This window comes from Microtus pennsylvanicus, chromosome 4 (genome assembly GCF_037038515.1).
Source record: "Microtus pennsylvanicus isolate mMicPen1 chromosome 4, mMicPen1.hap1, whole genome shotgun sequence".
Lineage (NCBI taxonomy): Eukaryota > Metazoa > Chordata > Mammalia > Rodentia > Cricetidae > Microtus > Microtus pennsylvanicus.
The window spans coordinates 40,407,303-40,428,366 of NC_134582.1; the positions used below are offsets into that span (position 1 = coordinate 40,407,303).

Sequence of the window (21,064 nt, forward strand, 5' to 3'; positions counted from 1 at the left end):
GGTGCTCATTGTGAAAATTTAAAAAATATCCAGACACAAAGCAAAGGTGTTCAGGTATGGGGAGAACTACTATTCATGTCTCTTATAGAAAAAAAGACATAAATAATGTTCCATTAACAGAAATATGATCTCTTCTACAAGGTGTTTTTAAAGCAGGCTGTTAAATTTAATAATACAGCAACAAGAATATTTTCCTAACCGATATTTTATTAAAATACTGTATAATTTTTAATGACTACATATGACTTCCTTGTATGGTCTGATTCTTCTGTGTTCTAATGACTTCTTGTTATTTCCTCATGTGATTTCAGTCTTCTGTATCTTAATAATAAGTCTCCCACTGTTAGATTTATAGTTGTTAACAGATTCTTACTACAAATTATATATCCTAGAGAGTACTAGATTACATGTAATAGCATCTGTAAACACAGTATGTGGATAGCTGTTGGTATAAATATACAATTGGGTAAAATCCAGATATCACCTATATAGTATAGGGCTTATTAGAAGGTTTAAGTCAGGAAATAGCGGAAGACTACAGAAACTGTACACCATAATCTTAGTCCACTGGAACTGAGAGAAGTTTTTCTTTTCTAACTTTTCTGGTCATTCTCACTTTCCAATTGCAATGGCATGTACCTCTTATATAATAAAAGAAAGAAACTGATTAAATGCATAATGTTATTATAAATACTTACTATTATTGTAGTTCCTTACCACAAATTACTGCATACAGAAAATATAGGAGTATGCACAAGAGATGGCCATGGGGCAGCACATCTTTAATCCCAGCACTAGGCAGGCTGATGACGAAGGTCTCTGTTCCAGGACAGCCAGAGCTACACAGGGAGACCCCATCCAAAAATCAAAACCAATATATACAGAACGCTGATTGTGGTTTATCCCTAACTGGAGGTCATATAGGCAAGTTTGATCCCGGTGTTTTGCCTGTGATTTCTATTTTTCTCTATGGCAATTAATCATTTAAAATATAAAATACAAGATAAAATGCCTTGCAAGTAACTAGATTTGGACACACTTCAAAGACAAACAACAGCAAGTATTTGGTGATGAAGTTCACTGGCTCGTGGGTTGTTCTCAGCCACAGCTGATGAGGAGCAGATCAAGTGACTGCATAAATACGGTGGTCCATGTTTAACCTTCTCGCTCTAAAAAAAGCAGCTTCACGTGAGCAGGGTCTCCAGAGAGCTTGGGACAAGAGGGATGTGAGCACAGAGCTAGAAAGTTCTAAATTCAGCCCACAGCTTGGAAAGGCCCTCCTCCCAGCACAAGTCAGGGTGAGCCCATGGATGAGAAGTATGGATCCTGCGAGGAGCAGCCTCGCCAAACGTGAGAGGATAGGCTTGGGATCCCAAATAATACCCGTGTGTATGGATGTGGGTTTTCACTAAAATATCACTACTGCTGCTAAGAGCCCACAGCATAGTACTTTTGAGATCTCTAAGAACAAGATGTGAAGGTGTGAACTACTGAGAGACCGTGTGCCTTTGCTGGCAAGAGTGGTCCTCCTAGAAGGGAAGACCTGGGAGGTGATAGTGTGGAGCCTGGTGAGTAGTGGAGAAATGAGACAGGACAGAAAACCAAAGAATCCCATTAAGTTTAGCGGGTCAGCTTTTCTCCCACAGAAGACACAGATGTGTAGACATCCTTGTGGGATGACGCTCAAGGCAAGAGCGTACCCTGCTATTACTGTCGAGTTGTGGCTCGGCGTTGCTAATTCTAATGACAGCTACTGTTTAGACACCATTTTGAGAGGTTAAACTTGCTGATTCATTTTATCCTAAGACTCCCATGAGAAAGATGGCATTTCTACCAGTGTATAATAAAACAGCATGCAGAGCGACACCTGTGGAATATGGAAATATGTGAATGTATACTGAACTGAGATTTAAGTGGGCACTCTGCACGCCCTTATCTCCTTACAATCATTCCCCAGGACTGTTTTGTGTGTACCTTCTTACAAGGACCATAGTCCTTGGCCATGTAGCAGTTGAATGAAAAAGAGAGAGATGGGGGGAGGGGAAAGAGAGAAGGACATAACTCTTCCTAGGTATGTTGGAGGAAATTTCTTGTAGATATGAGGAAGAAAACAGCCAGAAGCAGAGACAGAGACATCGAGAAGAATCCAGCATCAATATGGCCAGACTGAGCTGGGAGGAGAGAGGAAGGGCCAAAGAGGAGTCACCTACCAAGAGGTGGCAGCCTGGGCCAAGAGACTGGTGCAGTCAAAATGGCTTGAGTTATATAGAAGCCAGAGGACCTAGGAAAAGGGAGAGCCCAGCCCTGTGCTGGAGAATTCAGGGTAGAGACAGCATATGCTAGCCAGGAAGACCCTGTAACAGGTAAGAACTAAAGGGTTCTGGGAGAACCTGGCAACCAGAAATCTGTTTTCTTATGCCAATAGGCATCTCAGCTGTTTGTCCTGGGTTTGAGACCTAATAGCTTTCTAAAGCAGTAGTGAAAATTAAGCCCTACAGTATCTCACACCAAATCCTGTCTAACAGACAAATACAGAGAAATCAAGTGTGTCCCTGCTTTTCAGAAGGAAAGATGAAGACAATCACAGACTGCAAATGTGTGATCTGATAAGGAAGGTGTTCAAGGCCATATGGCACACAGACAAGACTGACTTAGCCAAAACATGTCTTCTAAAAATACAGAATTGAAATCCTGGGTGGAGCATGCCTTGCCAGTTCCCCAGAGTCCCAGTTCACCTCCATCATTACCCTGAGCTGTCAGCACCTGGAGGGATTGGAGTTCTCATGTTTGTTTCAGTGCTATGATAAAGAGCAGGTGTCATCAAGAGATGCAAGGTAATAGGATAGTCTAGACTTTAGTTTATATCCTGGAACTATCAGGAAGCAGCAAGAAGGAAAAGAGAGAGGGTGGATGGAAGAACAGAGGGAAGAAGAGAGAAAGAGAAGATAGGAGAGGAGAGGAGAGGAGAGGAGAGGAGAGGAGAGGAGAGGAGAGGAGAGGAGAGGAGAGGAGAGGAGAGGAGAGGGTGGAGGGACTGATACTCAGGGCTTTGCATATGCTAGACAACTGAGTTATGCCCTCCTCCTGATAAAAGCGTTTTTGTTTTATCTCTACATCATTTTATTTCCCTGAATATTATAAAAGACACTCTTACAGAGAGGAGATCCATTCACATTCAGACCAATATATATTTGATAATGGATATTGATATTATTGAGCCTCAACGTACCCCAGGTACCTCTAAATACTGTAATTATGGTGATGAATATGACAGATAAAACTCCAGAAATTTCTAGTGACAGATAAATAAATAAATCATTGACCAGCTTAGCCAATTGATAGGGAAGTGTACTATACAGAAGGAAAGAAGGAGAGAGAGGAGGGAAAGTCAGAGCAAGTGGTCAAAAACAAAGAAAGAATGGAGAATGGAGAATTAGAATGCAGCCGTTTGTATATGGGCTCTATATAAGCTACTCTGAGGCTGGAGCATAAAAAAATGAGTCATGTGAAAAGGTCATGGGGAAGTAATTCAATGGCAGAGAACTTTTGGAGTATCTATACGTCCTGGATTTAACCCTCAGTGCCAGATAGATTAGATAAAAGATAGATAGATAGATAGATAGATAGATAGATAGATAGATAGATAGATAGATAGATAGATAGATAGATGATAGATAGATAGATGATAGATAGATAGATAGATAGATAGATAGATAGATAGATAGATAGATAGATGGCATAGAAGGAAGCCACAGGAGTTTGGGAACAGTGTGGTCAGCAATACGAGAGGGTTGAGGAAGTCAAGAGCGCAAGGTTATGAAGGGACATTGGGGGCATGGCGAGGACCTAATGTGGGATAATGCTCTTGTACATTGTAAAGATTTGTCATTTGTATTAATTTAATAAAATGCTGATAGGCCAGTAGCCAGGCAGAAAGTCTAGACAGGGCGACCAGACTAAGAGAATTCTGGGAAGAGCAAAGGTAGAAATGCAGTTCCAAGCTGGATGCAGAAGAAGTAAGATGAGAATGCCTTACTGAGAAAAGGTACCAAGTCACATGGATAAACATAGATAAGAATTATGGATTACTTTAAGCTGTAAGAGTTAAGAATAAGCCTGAGCTAATAGGCAAAACAGTTTATAATTGTTATAAGCCTTTGTGTGTTTCTTTGGAACCGAACAGGTACAGGACCAGAAAAAACAGAAACTTCCAGTGTCTAAGAAGTGTGGATGCTAAAAATAGAGATGGTTACCGCCCAGAGAGATCATGAACATTATATTCATTTCCATGTACTAACAGTTACATAGTGAACTCTATCTATGTGACTATTCTCATTCAGCTTCAGTCAATATTAAATGAGTCAAATTAAAATGTAAAATGTATGTTTCACAACATATCATCAGAGAAAGCCATTTGTCCCAACATAGTCTGTGTTTTTGTCTTGCCTTGTGAACTTTTCCTTCAAATGGCATGGGATGTGCACAGGACAGCACTTTCGAGAGCTGACTCCTATAGCCCATCTTGCCATCATTACCTTGGCCACCAGCACCCCATCTCCCATCCCCAGAGGATACTTCCTTGTCCTGCCATCCTTACTTCTGGTTGCCTTCCACAGATAAAACTGTGAAGCTGTGGAAAGTCAGTGAGCGCGATAAGAGGCCAGAAGGCTACAACCTGAAAGATGAGGAAGGCCGGCTCCGGGATCCTGCTACCATCACGACCCTGCGGGTGAGTGGCTTGGCTGTTCCAGCCATGCCTTTTGGCAGCCTGGGTTACCAGGGGCAGGGAAATGCCCCCCTAAAGTTGGGCACGTGCTGGCCACAGCAGCAAATTACAACTATAATATGTGGTTGAAGGCACTGGGCAGAGCCCCAGCCTGCTTGAGTCTGGTGGCAGATGGAGGGATGGGAAAGGTGCCAGGCCCTAATGACTACAAATCCATGCTTCTCCTTTGTCCCTAAGGACTTGCCACATGGCCACTGCCATCCGTTGCTGTATTCTTGGCCTGTCTATTTACATTATCTAGCATGTCTTGAATACCTTCTGTAGTTGGCAGAAGGGGCACAAGGCTGCTAGGTTGGAAGGTTTGTTCAGGAGAACCCAAGCGTCCGTATCTAACAGACCTAGGTTCAAACTCTGCCACTTATCAGAACCTTACCCGGCTATTGTGTTTGTCAGATGTTGTTCCTGTGCTATTTTATCTGACAGAAACTATTTGAAGGACAAATTGTTTATTTTAGCCCACAGTTTCGGAGATTTTTATCCAGGGCCTGCTGAGTCCATTGCCTTCAGGCTGTGCTGAGGAAGCAGTAACAGCAGTAACGGCATATGTAGAGTGGACTCACTTCATAGTGGTCCAAACACAAAGGGACAGACAGATAGGATGGAGTCAGAGACAAGATACCCTCCAAAGACAAGTCCTTAGATCTCCTCTCTCCAACCAGGCCCCCTCTTCCAATAATTCCACCAAATTATGAACCCGGCGAGAGATTGGCTATGGTTGAAGAGAGCCTATTTGATTAATCACCTTTGGTGATTAGATCCTCCACCACATGGTGACCAGGCCTTCCACACATGAGCATTTGGGGAAGAAACTGCATTTAATACACAGCATTTGCCTAATCCTTTTGAACTTCGGTCCCGACAAGTTTCTTTTCCATTCTCCTCCTGCAACACTGGCCAGAAATCCTAGTGTCTGTGAACTAAAGGTGGAAGGCCCTTCCCCTGTTGCTGTTACGCATGGCATATGTGTAGACTTTGCTCTCTGTCTGTGTGGCTTCCTTAGGGCCCTCCAGATGTGCATAGCCTGGTAAGAAGAGAGCTATTACAGGACTCACACTCAAACGGCCCTCAGTCTGCAGAGTAAGACAAATGTACAGACGGAGATTGAGAGTTTATCCAATGGAGAAAGAAATGGCATTTGGTTCTGGAGGCCAGGAAAGGCCTCAGGGGGAGGTGCTAGTATAATAGATTTCTAGAAATGAACCATTAAGAGAAGACTGTCTAGTGCAGTGGTTCTCTACCTTCCTGATGCTCCAACCCAATAATACAGTTCCCCATGGTGTGGCGACCCCCGAACATAAAATTATTTCATTGCTCCTTCGTAACTGTAATTTTGCTACTGTTAGAAATCATAATGTAAATACCTGTGTTTCCCAATGCTCTTAGGAGACCCCTATGAAAGGGTCACTCAACCCCAAAAGGGGTCGAGACCCACAGGTTGAGAACCGCCACTCTAGCTGTAGGTAAAAGTGGTTTAAGACTGGATGGTTTGCTTTGAAACTGCTCAGTGTACACAGTAAAGCAAGGACATAGCGGGACCAGTTCTAACCCCGCAGGACTTTAAACTATGTGCTTCCAGACGCCAGAGGACTAAGCCTGAAAGAGGGGTAGCGGGAAAGCAAGTGTGGGTGGAGAGAAAAGGTCTCACTCTAGCTCCACAAGCAAAAGTGAGCATTGTGATTATCGGCTCACGGGCCCATTCATTTATCCATCTATTTGTTCATCAAACGCTTTCGAACACTGCTGGCCCCAGCGCTAGGCCACTGGGGCTTCCCGTACTGATGGGCACCGTGTCTTTAGTTGTGTTCTTCCTGAGCTCACACACAGTGGTTGCTGTGTCTTGATGCCACTTCCCCATTTCTGCATGAGACCAGGTTGGGGAGGTTTCAACCTGCCCTGCCGTCATAAAAAGCATAATGATGTCTAGGAAGGTGCTGGTGGGCTGAAGAGGGTGGAAAGTATGACCCTGCTCAACTCTGGCTGGTGATGGTGGGCCTTTGGCTTGAAACCTTGTATCTCCAGTGACCTATCTTCATCATGACTTATCATCAGTTAGGACACAGATGAGATTCAATGAGACACCGTGTGTGAGAGACCAAGAGCTTCCCCTATGTGGTATCTGGCACCCGGAGAACGCTCCAAGTTAGCTGCCTATTTAGTGTTACCGTCACCATCAGCATCACCAGCCATCATTACCATCGGCATCCTCACCATCACCACGGTGTCAGCATCACTTTTCTGACCCTCCTTGATAACAGGCCTGTGTGTGTATGTGAGAGAGAAAGAAAGTCAGCTTTTGTTTTTATACTGTTTTATTCATTCCAAACGTTACTTGTGGATAAGTAAACACCTTGCTGGAAATCGGACAGGAATTCAGACTGTCTTTTGTCCCGTGGAGCATGGCAATCCTGGGAGGAAAACAAATGGACTAGGTGCCCCTGAGTTCTGCCAAGGACTCTGCCTGTAGTGATACATTGTTCTGAAAACATCTCTTGCATTCAAAGAGACTAAAGTTGTCCAGACCTTGAAACCACATTAATACACCTTGCGACCATTTCAGACTATTTCCTTCCTTGCTGTCCTACTATATGCTTGGCCTGTTTAAGGTTAACCTGCCTTTAAGAAAGCAATGTAAACAATCTTAGTATGCCTGGGATTGCCCACATAATCATCTTTTAGAACCAAGACTAAAGCATAGCCAACCTTAAATTACGTACTTTTCCATACCCTGGGCCCAGAGTAATGCCTCTGTGTTCATGTGTGTTGTGGTAATCATTTGCTGGAAGCAGCCAATGGGCTGAAAGCAACTTTAAAAAGCAAACATCCGGGGCTGGAGAGATGGCTCAGAGGTTAAGGACGCTGACTGTTCTTCCAGAGGTCCTGAGTTCAATTCCCAGCAACCACATGGTGGCTCACAACCATCTACAATGAGATCTGGTGCCCTCTTCTGGCCTGCAGTCATACATGGAGGCAGCACACTGTATTGTATACATAATAAATAAAATCTTAAAAAAAAATGGGCTGGAGAGATGGCTCAGAGGTTAAGAGCACTGATTGCTCTTCCAAAGGTCCTGAGTTCAATTCCCAGCAACCACATGGTGGCTCACAACCATCTATAATGAGATCTGGTGCCCTCTTCTGGCATACAAACATGCATGGGAGGAATGTTGTATACATAATAAATAAATTAAAAAAAAAGCAAACATCCACCATAAATGTTGGAAGCAAAACGTCTGCAGTATTATTTGCTGTTCTGGATCAGTTGGGAGTACCAACTTTTCCCCTTGTGAAATTAAATATTTCTGTAAAGTTCCCTCTTCTCTTTCCCGTGCCTCATTTTCTGAGCTGTTCAATAATGACAAAGAAACCCCACTTTTTGAGACAGACATGTACATGCATACGTAAAACGGACAGACCAGTAACCACAAGCTACAGACAGATGGAAAAATACAGGGAGAGGAGCGAAAAATTTAAATTTGGGCTCAGTCTTGATCAAATTATTCCAAGGGGGAAGTACTTTGTTTTCATTTCTTAATGTGACATCAATGCGTTTTGGTGCCTCTGAAATTATCTTTAATGTGTTAACTGATACATCTGCCTTTGTTTGCTACGTGCATGAAATTTTTCAGAGGCCATCTGTAGTGCCCACTGTGGTTCCCCATTGCCAATGGCATGCTATGGGATTCCGGAGATCTGTGCCTAACCCCCTGGAGGCTCCATCCCAGTGAGGGAGGAGAGAAGGCCTATTTACCTTCTCTCTGGAGTAGAGAGCGAGAGTGACTGAGGCAAAGACAATGATGCTAATGAAGTGGGCCCCCATCACCCTGACAGAGGCCCTGAGGTGCGGTTACCAGTTAGAAAATAACAGTTCAAACTCCAGTTGTTAATAACAGCGGTGTGGCACTGGACAAGACACTCCCGTTTTTTTCACCGTATGTTTAAGCTGCCAAGCAGAGGTTTGGGAAAAATTCTCATTCTGAGACCCAATTTGCATTTTTGACACTTGACACTGGCACTTGTTAATACACCAGGGTTGGTGGTCACTGGGTTTTAGCATCCACCAACCCCCTTAGAATTGTGATTTTTTTTGAGCTGTTACTTTTCAATCATGTGAGCCATAATTATAATAATTTAGGAGACATATTTGCTATAAAATTATTTTACCCATGTTTCACTCAACTCCTCACTCTGAGGCCTGAAAATAGCACCTATTTCATGTAAATAGCCACATCTTTCACAGTCTCCCCTTTAAAGCTCCAGAAGGGCCATTCTCCCTTCCTTTTCCATCATGATGGAGAAAGAAGCTGAGAACAACAAAACAAACAAATAAAAAAAAAACCACTACCACCGGCAGCCCTAGAAACCATGGGTTTGGGACCATGACCCCACCAGAGAGCGTTCCCATATGACATCAGTCAGACTGTAATCTACCAATGTTCAGCTCTTGAAATCTGCACTGCCAGCGATTGTGTCTCCCATCCAGCCACCCCCACGATGATTCCCACTTGCTCATTTTCACAGTATCCGATTCCACGTGGGTCTCGAGAGTAGGGACATTTAATAATACCCGACAGCTAATTAATCCTCACTGTGTAACGAACCCATCCTGTTTTATTTCTGAGAGGCTCAGCTTTTTTAAAGCAAGAATGCAAATCTGGCTTTTTTTTTTCTTTAATGGAAGATGCTCTTTCAAATCCAATCACTTGTTACCCAAGGAGCCCAGGAGAAGACTGTCTCCCTGTTCAGTATCCTTATGTCCCCAAGATAATCATGATGATAATTGAGCAACACCCACTGGACGCCTTCTTACCTAATGCCTCAGTTCATCTTCAGAACACACAATAAGGAGGACTGGGCAGGTGTTTGGCAAGCAAGTTGCTGGAATCTAGCATTTGCTGAGGCTTTGCTAGACACAAGCGTGCTGTCTTCCTTGTGTGCCGTGACAGCTCCAAGAGGGGACTTCCAAGTTCAGCCTCCGGATCTGTAAAGGAGACATTGATCTGCTTTGCCACTGGGCCCTGACATCTGATGCAGGATCCAAAAGAGAAAGCAACGTGCTCCCGCTCTTTCTGTTGTTTGCCATTTCACGGCTGAGACCTAAACCAAAAGTCAGGGCTCTCGGCCTTATACACATACATTCGGGCCTTTAAAATGCCTTTCTCTCATACGTATGTGTGTGTGTGGTTTGAGTAGAGGTGTGTGTGCAAGTTCCCATCTGTGGGTACACATGTGTGTGCACGTGCACATGTGTGTGTGCGCGTGCATGTGGAGGTTCAAGGCTGACACCAGCTGTCTTCCTTGGTTGCTATCCGCCTTCTTCCTCAGGGGTCTCTCACTTGAACCCTGAGTTCTCATGTAACTGCCACAGGATAGCTGGCCCGCTCGCTCTGGGGATTCCCTGGTTTGCCTTCTGTAAGTTGGAATTACAGGCAGGCCGCCATGCCCAGCTGGCCTTTGTATGGGAGGTGGAGATTCTAATTCCAATCCTCTCCCTTGTCAGCGAATAATTTACACCCACAGCCATCTTTCCAGCCACTGAAATGCCACTCCTAGTGATTGGTGCCTTTATTATACCTGGGCAGAGTGCTCACAACGTCCCCCACACCCACATACATGCAGACACACTTGGACACTCATTCACTTCAGTTTCCCAAGACTGCACAGAGAAACAAACACCTTGAGTCTTTATGTGCTTAGGAAGCTCCTCTATGCTCTACTCTCCTGGGCTCCCAGTACCCAGGGGCAATGGGCTCTCAGAGCCCTTTCTAGGCAACAGGATTGGTAGTCGAGTGAATTAATTAGCCATGGATGGGAGCTGGGTAGTAAGAAATCACCCTTGGCACTCTCTCTCCAGGCAGAATGAGCCTGGAGATATCGTGTGTCTCATTATGACTGGCTGACATTGCCCTGGGAACCTAGGCCAGGGCGACATTTGCATTTAAACCTGTTATAAATAGACTCTCGAAGGTGTGAGCACTCAAGCTGTGTCTTGTCATAACCCGTCTTCTGAAAGGTGAGGGAGATATAATGAGATAAGTTTTCTAATGGACTTCATCCAGACTCCCCTAACAGCTAATGGAAATAGTATTTAAGTAACGATGATAACAGCATTGCTTGTTGGTTGTACCTGGACGTTATGCACTGATTTCTATGACCTTATCCCATTGTGTTAGTGCCGTAATTCTGCAAGGAAGGTTGTGTTATTCTCTAGGCCAGCTGAAGCCATAGACTTCCTGTCAGTGGTTGCTCGGTTGCTACTTTATCAAATAATTTTTCCCGGAATACTTGGTGAGAAATGGCGCACGCTCCTTCACGGTTATTCTCCGTGTCCTTTGCTTGATCATTTTTCTTAGCTCTGAGCATAACTTAATAAGCCATTTGCTCATTGCCTGCCTCGCCTCATCCCTCAGAAAGCCATACTCTGTATGGAAAGAGAGGGGGCGAAGCTTCAGCCGTTGGAGCAGTGTGGGCATGTGCTAGGCAGTAGGTCACCATTTGTCACGAGAATAAATTACACCAGAGCTAAGACTAAGTGTCAAGGGATGCATGCATGGTATTTGCCCACAATCTCATGGCTCTGATATGGTAGTGCTGGGATTCGAAGCCCAGTCCAACCCAAAACCTAATGGGGATTTTCATTCCTTCTCTCCATGGTTTCTACTCATTAAGAAGATGATACTTCATGACCATACTTCCGGGGAATTCCATCACTGATTTCCATCCCTCGGAAGTCCTTAACGAAGCTTTCTTAATTCAACAGTTTGTGTTTAGAGGCCGAAGGGCTACTTTTATACTGGGTGGCTTCACAGAAACCAGCTGGCTCTTCCCTGGATGATTAGACGGTGTCATGTGTCCACTCTCCTGCCTCCCGCCCAAGGACATGCCTGTTCTACCCCTAAGATCAGTTACGTATTCTTGACTCTGCAGAACTAACCTTTATCCTTTTAATGTGACCATGATTTTTGCAAATCTTATTGGTGGCCATTTAGATGCCTCCAAGCCACAGCCTCACAGATGTGAACATCAACTGGCTCTTGCTCCCCATGGGAACTTCTTGAGGGTTCTTTCTCATAGGTCGTGGGGTTAAGCAAGTTAGCATCTCCCAAAAGAACAATCTCTCAGGGAAACTACCAATTTAGCTACCTGATCTGCTTTTAAGGGAGCTGGTTAGACACTCTACCAGTTTATCTTATAGAATACTAACTGCATTTTTCCAGCCCTTCATAGGTTTGGGGCTAGCAGTTTTGTATTTTACAGCATTCTGCCCATTTTAGAGATTTGTAAACAGAGATGTTGAGAGGTGAGTGTTGGCTTGAGAAGTCAAAGATAGTAACAAAGATAGTAACAAGCAGACCCAGGAATAGGGTGCAAGATTTGTGTGCACCTAAAAACCTGTCTTCCACACTCTACAAGCTATTTTGGCCTGGTCCTTGGTTTCTACAATGATGAGAACTTTCCAAATGCTGGGTACATGGTAGGTACCGCACAAACCAGGTACTGCAAAGGTGGTCTTAGAAAGGCAAATGAACCACTCAATCCTCACAGTGCAGAGAGGAGACAGGCTGCCTGTGAAATCAGCATAAGCCAGGGCTCTCAAAATGCAGTGTGCCTCGTGAGCACCCAGTATTCTTTCTCAGCAACTTTCACTTGACCTCAGCACAAGGAATGCTGGTCTTGGTAACTCTGACAGGACTCCCCAGGCAACCCATGGAGAATTCCGATGCACGCTTACAGAAGTGTGCTGGCTGAGGCTCAGTGTTACTTCTCAGGAGTAACACAAAAGGTTGCCATGGCAATTTGGAGGATGCACAGAACGAAGGAGGTGCAGGATGAGGACGGGGTTTCCAAGATGAGTCTTCAGGGCTATGCCAGCTTTGATGCTGTGGCTGTAGCACCTGGGAGTCAGGAGAAAGTATACTATTGTCTGTTTCTTTCTGGTGATGTGGCTGTAAATACCCACCCGTAAGAAGGAGCAGCCAAGGTGTCATCTTTATTCCAGGGCGAATGTCCAGTTGAATTGAGACTGGCTTTTACTGCCCTTAGTTTTAATTTGGGCTTTATGCTTTAATAACCGAGGACTCTTCAGACACAGATCTAGCCTTCCTCTAACCCTTTTTTAATTTTTTAAACTTCATTTTCTGATTTATGGCTGCACTGGAAGCTTGATATACAATCCTTTCACGGCTTCATCTTTCCTGATATTTGTTGCAAATAACAATGGAATTTTAGCTCCTGCAGTGAAAATCAATCAAGTCTGTTCCATATTCACAGGCTTGCAACAGCCCCCGATGGCCCCCCTGGATTAGATTAACTTGGTGAATGTGTCACTCTGCCGAGGGTAATTTCTCATCCCCAGCTCCGTCCTCAACCTCCTACCTCTGTGGGTGGATATTGAGAGCTCTCATTGATTGACTGCCTCAAAAGTGAATACTGGCATGTGATGTGTGTAACGCAGCAGGACGCACGTATTCTGTGTTTATGAAAATAAATAATAATTTCTGTTATCATTATTGATTGTTGTCGTTATCTGATTATATCTGTCTGTGTCATGGAGTTTCAGTTACGGGATCAGAAAACACTGTACAGGAACCTCAGGCAGCTAGGCTCCCGGCAAGCCTCCATGTCTGGACCCGTTTAGCCTTTTAGGAGTGAGAATTGCGAGTGTTTCTATTCTCCTTGTTGCCTGATTCCTTTGGCTAATATCCAGGGAGACAATACTAGTTTTCAGCGGTAGCCAAATGAACTAATTCAGTTGGAATTATAAAAGCAGCTCATGTTTAGCAAGCATCCACTGTGTTCCAGAAGCACTTGGCATAATTTCCTCTTCCAGATAAACCTGTAATGCGGGACTAATGTGGTCCTCCTTTTTTAGGGCATGGCACCTCAAGTTGTAAAGGTTAAGGCACTTACCTAAGGTCAGAGGTTAATAAGAGGTGGAGCTTGGACTTGAATTACTGTCTTTCTAATTCCACAGTTCATATTGCTGTCCTGCCTCTTATTGAGACTGAATGTCTGATGTGTGCATTGAAATTGAGGTTCAAGCCAAAATCCATATGAATAAGCCTGGGGTAAGAGAGCAATTTGCCATACGGGCAATAGAAGCTGCTGGTGTTGACAATGTGGGTCCATTGTTTTACAGGAAAGAGAGTAGGAAGGGTACCTAGCGCTAAGATCAGCTTCACACTGGAGAGTCTCCGACTTGCTTTCAGTTCTTCCTAAGATCTGTAAAGACCAACATAAAAGCAGCATTGCATCAGAATACAGTTGCCTTCTGTGTGTGTGTGTGTGTGTGTGTGTGTGTGTGTGTGTGTGTGTGTGTGTGCCTAAACCCACCCCATCCCCATGTACATTCCCTGCGTGCGCGCACACACACACACACACACAGAGACACACACACACACACACACACACACTTAGCCAACTACTCAGAAGTACAGAAAGGCACTTACTCATGTCTACCCACTATGACCAAGAGACTGGTGTTGGCAGATGTTGTCATAATAGCCTCTAAGATCAGCTTCACACTGGAGAGTCTCCGACTTGTTTTCCGTTCTTCCTAAGATCTGTAAAGACCAACATGCATCAGAATACAGTTGCCTTGATTTAGATCAATTTGCTGTGGCTCTCGCTATGGTTGACTCTAGCTGTTTCTTATTTTGTTACTCAAGCTCCTTCCCCTCTCACTCTGGCTGCTTCATGGCAGCAGCTACCTTATGCCCAATGCTATATTCCAGCAGTAACTACTAAAAACACTAATTAAGCGTGTGCCATGTGCCAGACCTGGGAGACAGATTATAAGCACATTTTATTATACCCTGACATTAAACTGTGGAATGGATAATTCTATAACTCCCAAGTTGCAGTGGGGACACTTGATTATGACCCCTGAAGCTTCCTGTCCACATCTACAGCTACCAAGTGGCAGGGTTGTGTTTTTAACCTGTTCAGTCCGACTCCAAAGTCAGTGTTCTTAACACTCTATCTTGTATAAGAGTCACTAGGAAGGGGATCAATCTTTGATCCGATGGCAGCCATCATCTATAGCATGGGGATGACTGTATATTCTTGCACAAGTCTGGATGATAAAATAGGAAATTGGTGGAGAGTCTATCTAACATGGCAAAAGCTCTCCTTAGCTCCCTTGAAGTCAGAGCATGCTCCCTGACAATGTCACCTTATCTCTCATCCCAGAGATTCTTCTAGTATAGAACATTTAACATTCTGGAGTTAGATCCAACAAGAATGACAGTATAAAAGGAATTGTATACCTGAATTAGGATCAAGTTATCATCGTATCTTGTTCGCCAGCCCTTTGGAATGTGCCCCATGGACTAATCCTCAAGGATGTAAGATGCTGAAATGTCCACTAGAAAAGAGTCACATTTGACCCAAACAAAGTCCAAATGCTCCCATGGTTATGGGTGTCATTTATCTTAGGACACCATGGTCAGGGGACTAAACATGATTCCAGGTTATGGAACGCTCTCTTTCCTTACCTTTGGTCATCCAGTGACCTGGATTCAGAGATGGTCTGTAGGAAGGATGATGAGCACAGGCAGTCCGTGGGGCTTTTGGCTTTGCAAGTAGATGGTGTCACCCTTTCAACCTTCAGTCACACTGACCCACACAGCTTTCTCTCACAAGAGGAGTGTGTTCCTCCCATCTTTCATCTAAGCAATATATGGTTATACTTTTAAAAGGAAATGATCACACAGGCATAATTGGATGATGGAAGTGGGGAAGAATTTCTCAGTCCTTGAAATGAGCATGCAGGCATGCAGATGCTCATGGCTTCACTACCTGGGAACGCTAACAGGGTCTCTGCCTGACTTGGATTTGTTTTCCAAATTGGCTTTCTTAGCAGATCAAATGTGTATGTCAGATTCCCTTTCACTACCAAGTTATGCTAAGAAATTAATTTGAAATCACAAGAGGGTGTCTAGGTCCTCTGCTCATTATACATAAGATCTTTGTAGAAAATAATTAGCACAAATGGATTTAGAATTAAGCCCAGCAGAGGACATGATCACTTTGATCTTAGGACATTGCCAACCAAGCTCCAACTGATGCCCTGATGAAAGCGTTTTAAATACCAGTCCTCACCAGACAGTAGAGGCTTTGAAAGCCATCCCTGGGGGTAAAGAATGTGAAGACAGTCTTTTTTTAATGCATAAAACAAGAAACTGGTGAGAGAAAAACTTTTATAAAATGTTAGTTTTATATTTAAAGGAAACATTTTCAACAGAAGAGAAAATACAAAATTCTTCGGTTTCCTTAGAATGGTTGAGCCACAAGGAAAAGAGCAGTCCACCTGGAAGGTGTTTACTAGGGCTGAGTCATGCTTTCATAGGCTTTTGCTGTGATCTGAAGCCTTCTCTACTCTAGAAGTGATAAGAAGCCACTATAGTACAAACACATGCTCACCAATGTGTCTTGCTGGCACGGCATGGGAAGCTATAGTTTAAGCAAATCCATGCTTTTCAGAGTTTTTGTAAAACTTTAAGACAGTAATATGTACTGTCCAGAAAGGCTCTGGAGTGAAGTGTTTTCCGTCAAGCTTATTTGGCCATAAGGAACTTTTTTTTCAATTTAGAGGAGAATTACTATTTAAGATATTCTACCAAAAATATGGTCCACAGTTAGAGTCATCGGTGACTCTACGCCACCCGACTGTTCTGCTGACACTCACTCCTCTTTTCCATAGCAAGATTCCAGTTCATGAAGTCAGTCATCCATTTGCGTTTGAACCCTTTTACCTTATCATGAACTGCGAAACAGTAGGTCACTGATCTTTTGGGGGGAACAGGTATAGCAGTGAACCTGACTTTGGAAAATGCTAGCTGAGAGTACCGAGTCAAAGAGTTGGGAGACCAGTTCTTCCGGCAGCATCTACACTCGGGTTTACTGCCTCCCACTCACCAAGCCACCTAATGGTGAAGGATGTTTAGTAACCTTCCTTCTTGACAGCTCAAGTTCATTCACATCAGCTGAGAACATCCTTCTGCCTGACACCATGGCAGGCACTGTATCCACATTTAGTCTTCACTCAAACCCTGTGTCAGGATTTCTTGAAACAGAAATTCCACATTAGGTCATGAAAAACCCTCCGTCTTATTTAACTTCTGTCTAATATACATACACACACACACACACACACATATATATAAAGGTTTCAGCCTTCATATATACAATTATGGCAAGAATATGTGATCCTTGATCTCATGAGGCTTAGATCTCATGAGTTTGGAATATATCTTTTAAAATAGTAGAAGTACCAATTTTATGCTCTTGCTCATCACTATAACGAATCCTGCTGTAAACTTAGAAACAACCTGTCCCATCATGGTGCCAAACCCAGGTAGACAAATACTAAAGAGGATGAAGAAGGAAGAGCAAGAGTTTAAGGCCAGCCTAGAATACACTTTGGCTGGTGGTGTAACTCAGTTGGTAGACTGCTCATCTAGCGTGTCAACAGACTAAGGTTTGAGCCCCAGTGCCACAGAAAACCCACGTGGGAGTCAGCATAGCAGAGCGTGGAGAGGAAGAGGGTGACAGTGACTTCAGGCAGGGGAGTGTGCTGCCAGCAAGGCCACACTTAGCATGGGGGCTTTGTTAAGGACTCTTCTCAGCTTTAGCTGGTACTCTCTTCTCTGGGTGGGTTACTTTGCTTTTCTTCTCTTTCTTTCTTTTTTTATTTGAGCATTCCTTCTTTGCTTGGATGGCTAAATATTCTGTACCCAAGACAGGAAGCATACCAAGCTAGAGAAACTGCACTCGAGTAAGTAGCTCCTGGTCACGACAGAGAGTTTCTGTTGTTGTCGTTGCTTTGTTTTGGTATTTTGGTTTTTCGAGACAGGGTTTCTCTGTAGCTTTGGAGTCTGTCCTGGAATCAGCTCTTATAGACCAGGCAGGCCTCAGACTCACAGAGATCCACCTGCCTCTGCCTCCCGAGTACTGGGATTAAAGGCATGCACCACCACACCCAGCTGTGACAGAGAGTTTAAATTCAGGAAGCCGGTGGCATTTGTCAGCTAGGCTGTGCTGCTCTCTAGCCCCTAACTGCCATTATTTTGATACATGGCAAGGCACGGCCTCCACCCAGTTTCTCCAATACCAAGGTGTCGTCACCAAAGGTGAACCCTTCTATGAGTGATTGAATTGTGTGGCGGGTCATAGAACCTGACAGCTCCCTATTACAGAAAGGAAAAGATAAGCTTCCGATTAGTCTTGGGGACGGAGGAAGTCAAGATGGAGTGCCTCTGTCAGAGCTGTTTACGACATATAAATCATTACCTCCATCTCCCATGCAGGGGTGAGGCTGGAGAGAGAAAGAAATGACTAGGCTTGGGTTAGGAGTACAGCACCCTAGAAAGAGCTTCCACTTAGCTTCAAAGAAGGATTAGTTCCGCTATCCATGCAAAAAAAAAAAAAAAAAAAAAAAAAAGATCAGAGCCCCACACCCAGATGAATGGCAGGGATAAATACTCACTGGTTCCTGGAAGGGATAATTTGTTTCCCTAGGCATTTGCCAACATCTCTTATTGCTAATGTAACAATACAGCCCATAGAAGCTTTCTCAGACTCCAAGGGGCAGCGTGCCGGGCATGACCCTCGCTGTATGTTTGATCCTGAATTTTCTCATTGTATAATCAACCTAACAATCTTGGCTGTTATTCTTGCAAGTTTTCTTTCATTCAAGGGAATCCATCACTGAGGTGAGCCAACCATTGTTATCCTGTCCCACAGTCTAGGACATCGGGATGTTTCCAGGCACACACTAACAGCATAAAACTTAGAAAGTAAAAAACTTAAGCACAACAAGTTAAACACATTTAATAAGATCTTTTGTTTGGGCTTTGGTTTCGATATTGGTTTGGTTTTGTTTGGTATTCAAGACAGAGTTTCTCTGTGTGTATCCTTGGCTGATCTAGAACTAGCTCTGTTCTAGGCGGGCCTTGAACTCACAGAGATCCTCCTGCCTCTGCATCCTGAGTGCTGTGATTAAAGATGTGTGGCCTCACAACCTGGTTTGGCTCAGTGGTTAAAAGCACTTGCTGTTCTTGCAGAGAACCTGGGTTTGGTTCCCAGCACCCACATGATGACTCACAACCCCCTCTATCTCCAGTACCAGGGGATCTAGCCCCTGAATGCAAGTATTTGGTGTACATAAGTTCAAGGGGGCACACACACATGCATATTAATTAATTAATTAATTAATTAATAATTAAAAAGAAGACTCAAATTGGTTAGACAGTGTAGTCAAATGCTCCTCATCCTGCATGTTGTGTAACAAACACCGCACAGCTTGCAGAATGTGACAGCCTGGAAGATTCCAGCTAGAGAAGGGCTAGGACTCAGTAACCTCTCATTGTGCACTAACTCTGAGAAATAAAAGGGTTGTACTGCTTCTGGGGTATTTGAGGCAGAACGGACAAAACTGGGGGAAAGAAGTTATCCTCCAAAGCAGAGGGCAATCTCTAGCTCTGACGAGCTTTCTGCCCCCCTCCCTCCATATTCCCCCGAGCCTTTGGTGTAGTTGTACTGCAGTTGTGTCAACGGGGACTGAGCATCTCGTAGTCAGTTGGTCTCTGTAAGCACAGATAAGGTGGCAATAGAAAATAACCCACCCGAATCTCTGCAGTAAGTCGAGGTGAGCAGGTCCCTCACTCTATAATGCCCAATTTGGGGAGAACGTTCTTTCTGAGCCAGGAGAGCTCTGCTGAAGAGTGACTTCATGCAAGACACTGAAGCCTCGGCATCTCCATGAGGGACCCTGGGGTGGTAGCAAGAACAGGCACCTGGGAAGCTGTTAAGATCCCCTCGGGACTCTGGCTGTAAATCTCCCTTTAAATTCTCTGCCTCCGCTTCCATCTGTCAGTCATCCAAATGCTGAGTTCTCTTTCTGAACCAGTTTACCCTTAGGTCATAGGAGTCACTGTCAAATGTTATGCATCATGTCTTTATTTTGTGGGCACCAGTAAAAAATACAAATAAAGAACTAAAATTTGCAACCCCGCTTCTGAGTAGGAGATTATCTTTCCTTAAATAAGAACAGGACAGAAAGCGCTCTCGGTTTCTAATTCGTCTTGACCACTAAGAAAAAAAACAAGCGTATTTCCCTCCTGGCAGAAGTTTTTTAACCCCTTCTACATTCTCAGACTCAGGCTCAGGAAATGGCTCAGTCCATAAAGTGCCCACTTTGCAATGGCCTGAGTTTGAACCACCCGCTCCTAAGTGAGAGCCGGATGTGGTGGTGAGGGTCTATGGTCCTATGATGCCACTGTAACCCTAGCTAAGATGTGACAGTAGAGAGAGGCTGAGCCCTAGCTCCCTGGTGGGCCAGTTTAGCCCATTGGTGAATGCCAGGTTCAGTGAGAGGCCCTGCCTTAGAACATTCAGATGAAGAGTGATTGAGAAAGACGACACCCAATGTCAACCTCTGGCCCAACACACACACACTCATGCACACATACACACACACTCACACACTCATGCACACATACACACACTCACACACTCATGCACACATACACACACACTCATGCACACATACACACACACTCACACACTCATGCACACATATACACATGCATACACACACACTCACACACTCATGCACACATATACACATGCATACACACACACTCAAACACTCATGCACACATACACACACACTCACACACTCATGCACACATACACACACTCACACACTCATGCACACATACACACACTCACACACTCATGCACACATACACACACTCACACACACACTCATGCACACATACACACACACTCACACACTCATGCACACATACTCATGCACACACACATGGGAAGTGATTAGAACTTTTGAAAACTCAAATGCAACACTGACACTCGAAGTGTCTTCTAGAATCTGCCCCCACCGTTAATTGGACATTTTTTCTTGGAGGAATGCTTCTATCCGCATTAGTACTAAGGTGGATTATCATAGAGAAATAGATTTCTCTGTATTTGTGTTTAGTAAGACTGTACCTTCTTGTAATGTCTACTGATTCTCAAATGGAAAGACGCCACAGCACAGGGGAGCTGGCATTAGCTCCTTCTGAGAAAGAAAAAAAATTATGAGCAGTGGAAGTGGCATATACGTTAAGAGATTAAAATTCCAAACGCAATGTAAACTTAGCTTGCCTAAATCTGCAACCTTAGGAAATGAAAATGTCTCCCTATATTTGGTGTTGTAACTCAAGATCTAGGTTTACCTTACTTTCTATAATTTAAGCCAAAAAAAAATTCCTGCAT

General features: G+C 44.0%; 1 protein-coding gene across 3 annotated transcripts in view; it reads left to right on the forward strand.

The window, feature by feature from the left end:
- Ppp2r2b (protein phosphatase 2 regulatory subunit Bbeta) overlaps positions 1-21,064 on the forward strand; it is a 398,669-nt gene that overhangs the window by 309,183 nt on the left and 68,422 nt on the right. For all 3 annotated transcript variants that reach the window (XM_075968754.1, XM_075968753.1, XM_075968755.1), the window contains one exon: positions 4,617-4,729. In XM_075968754.1, coding sequence (XP_075824869.1) covers positions 4,617-4,729 — 113 coding nt within the window. The remainder of the gene's footprint in view (positions 1-4,616; positions 4,730-21,064) is intronic.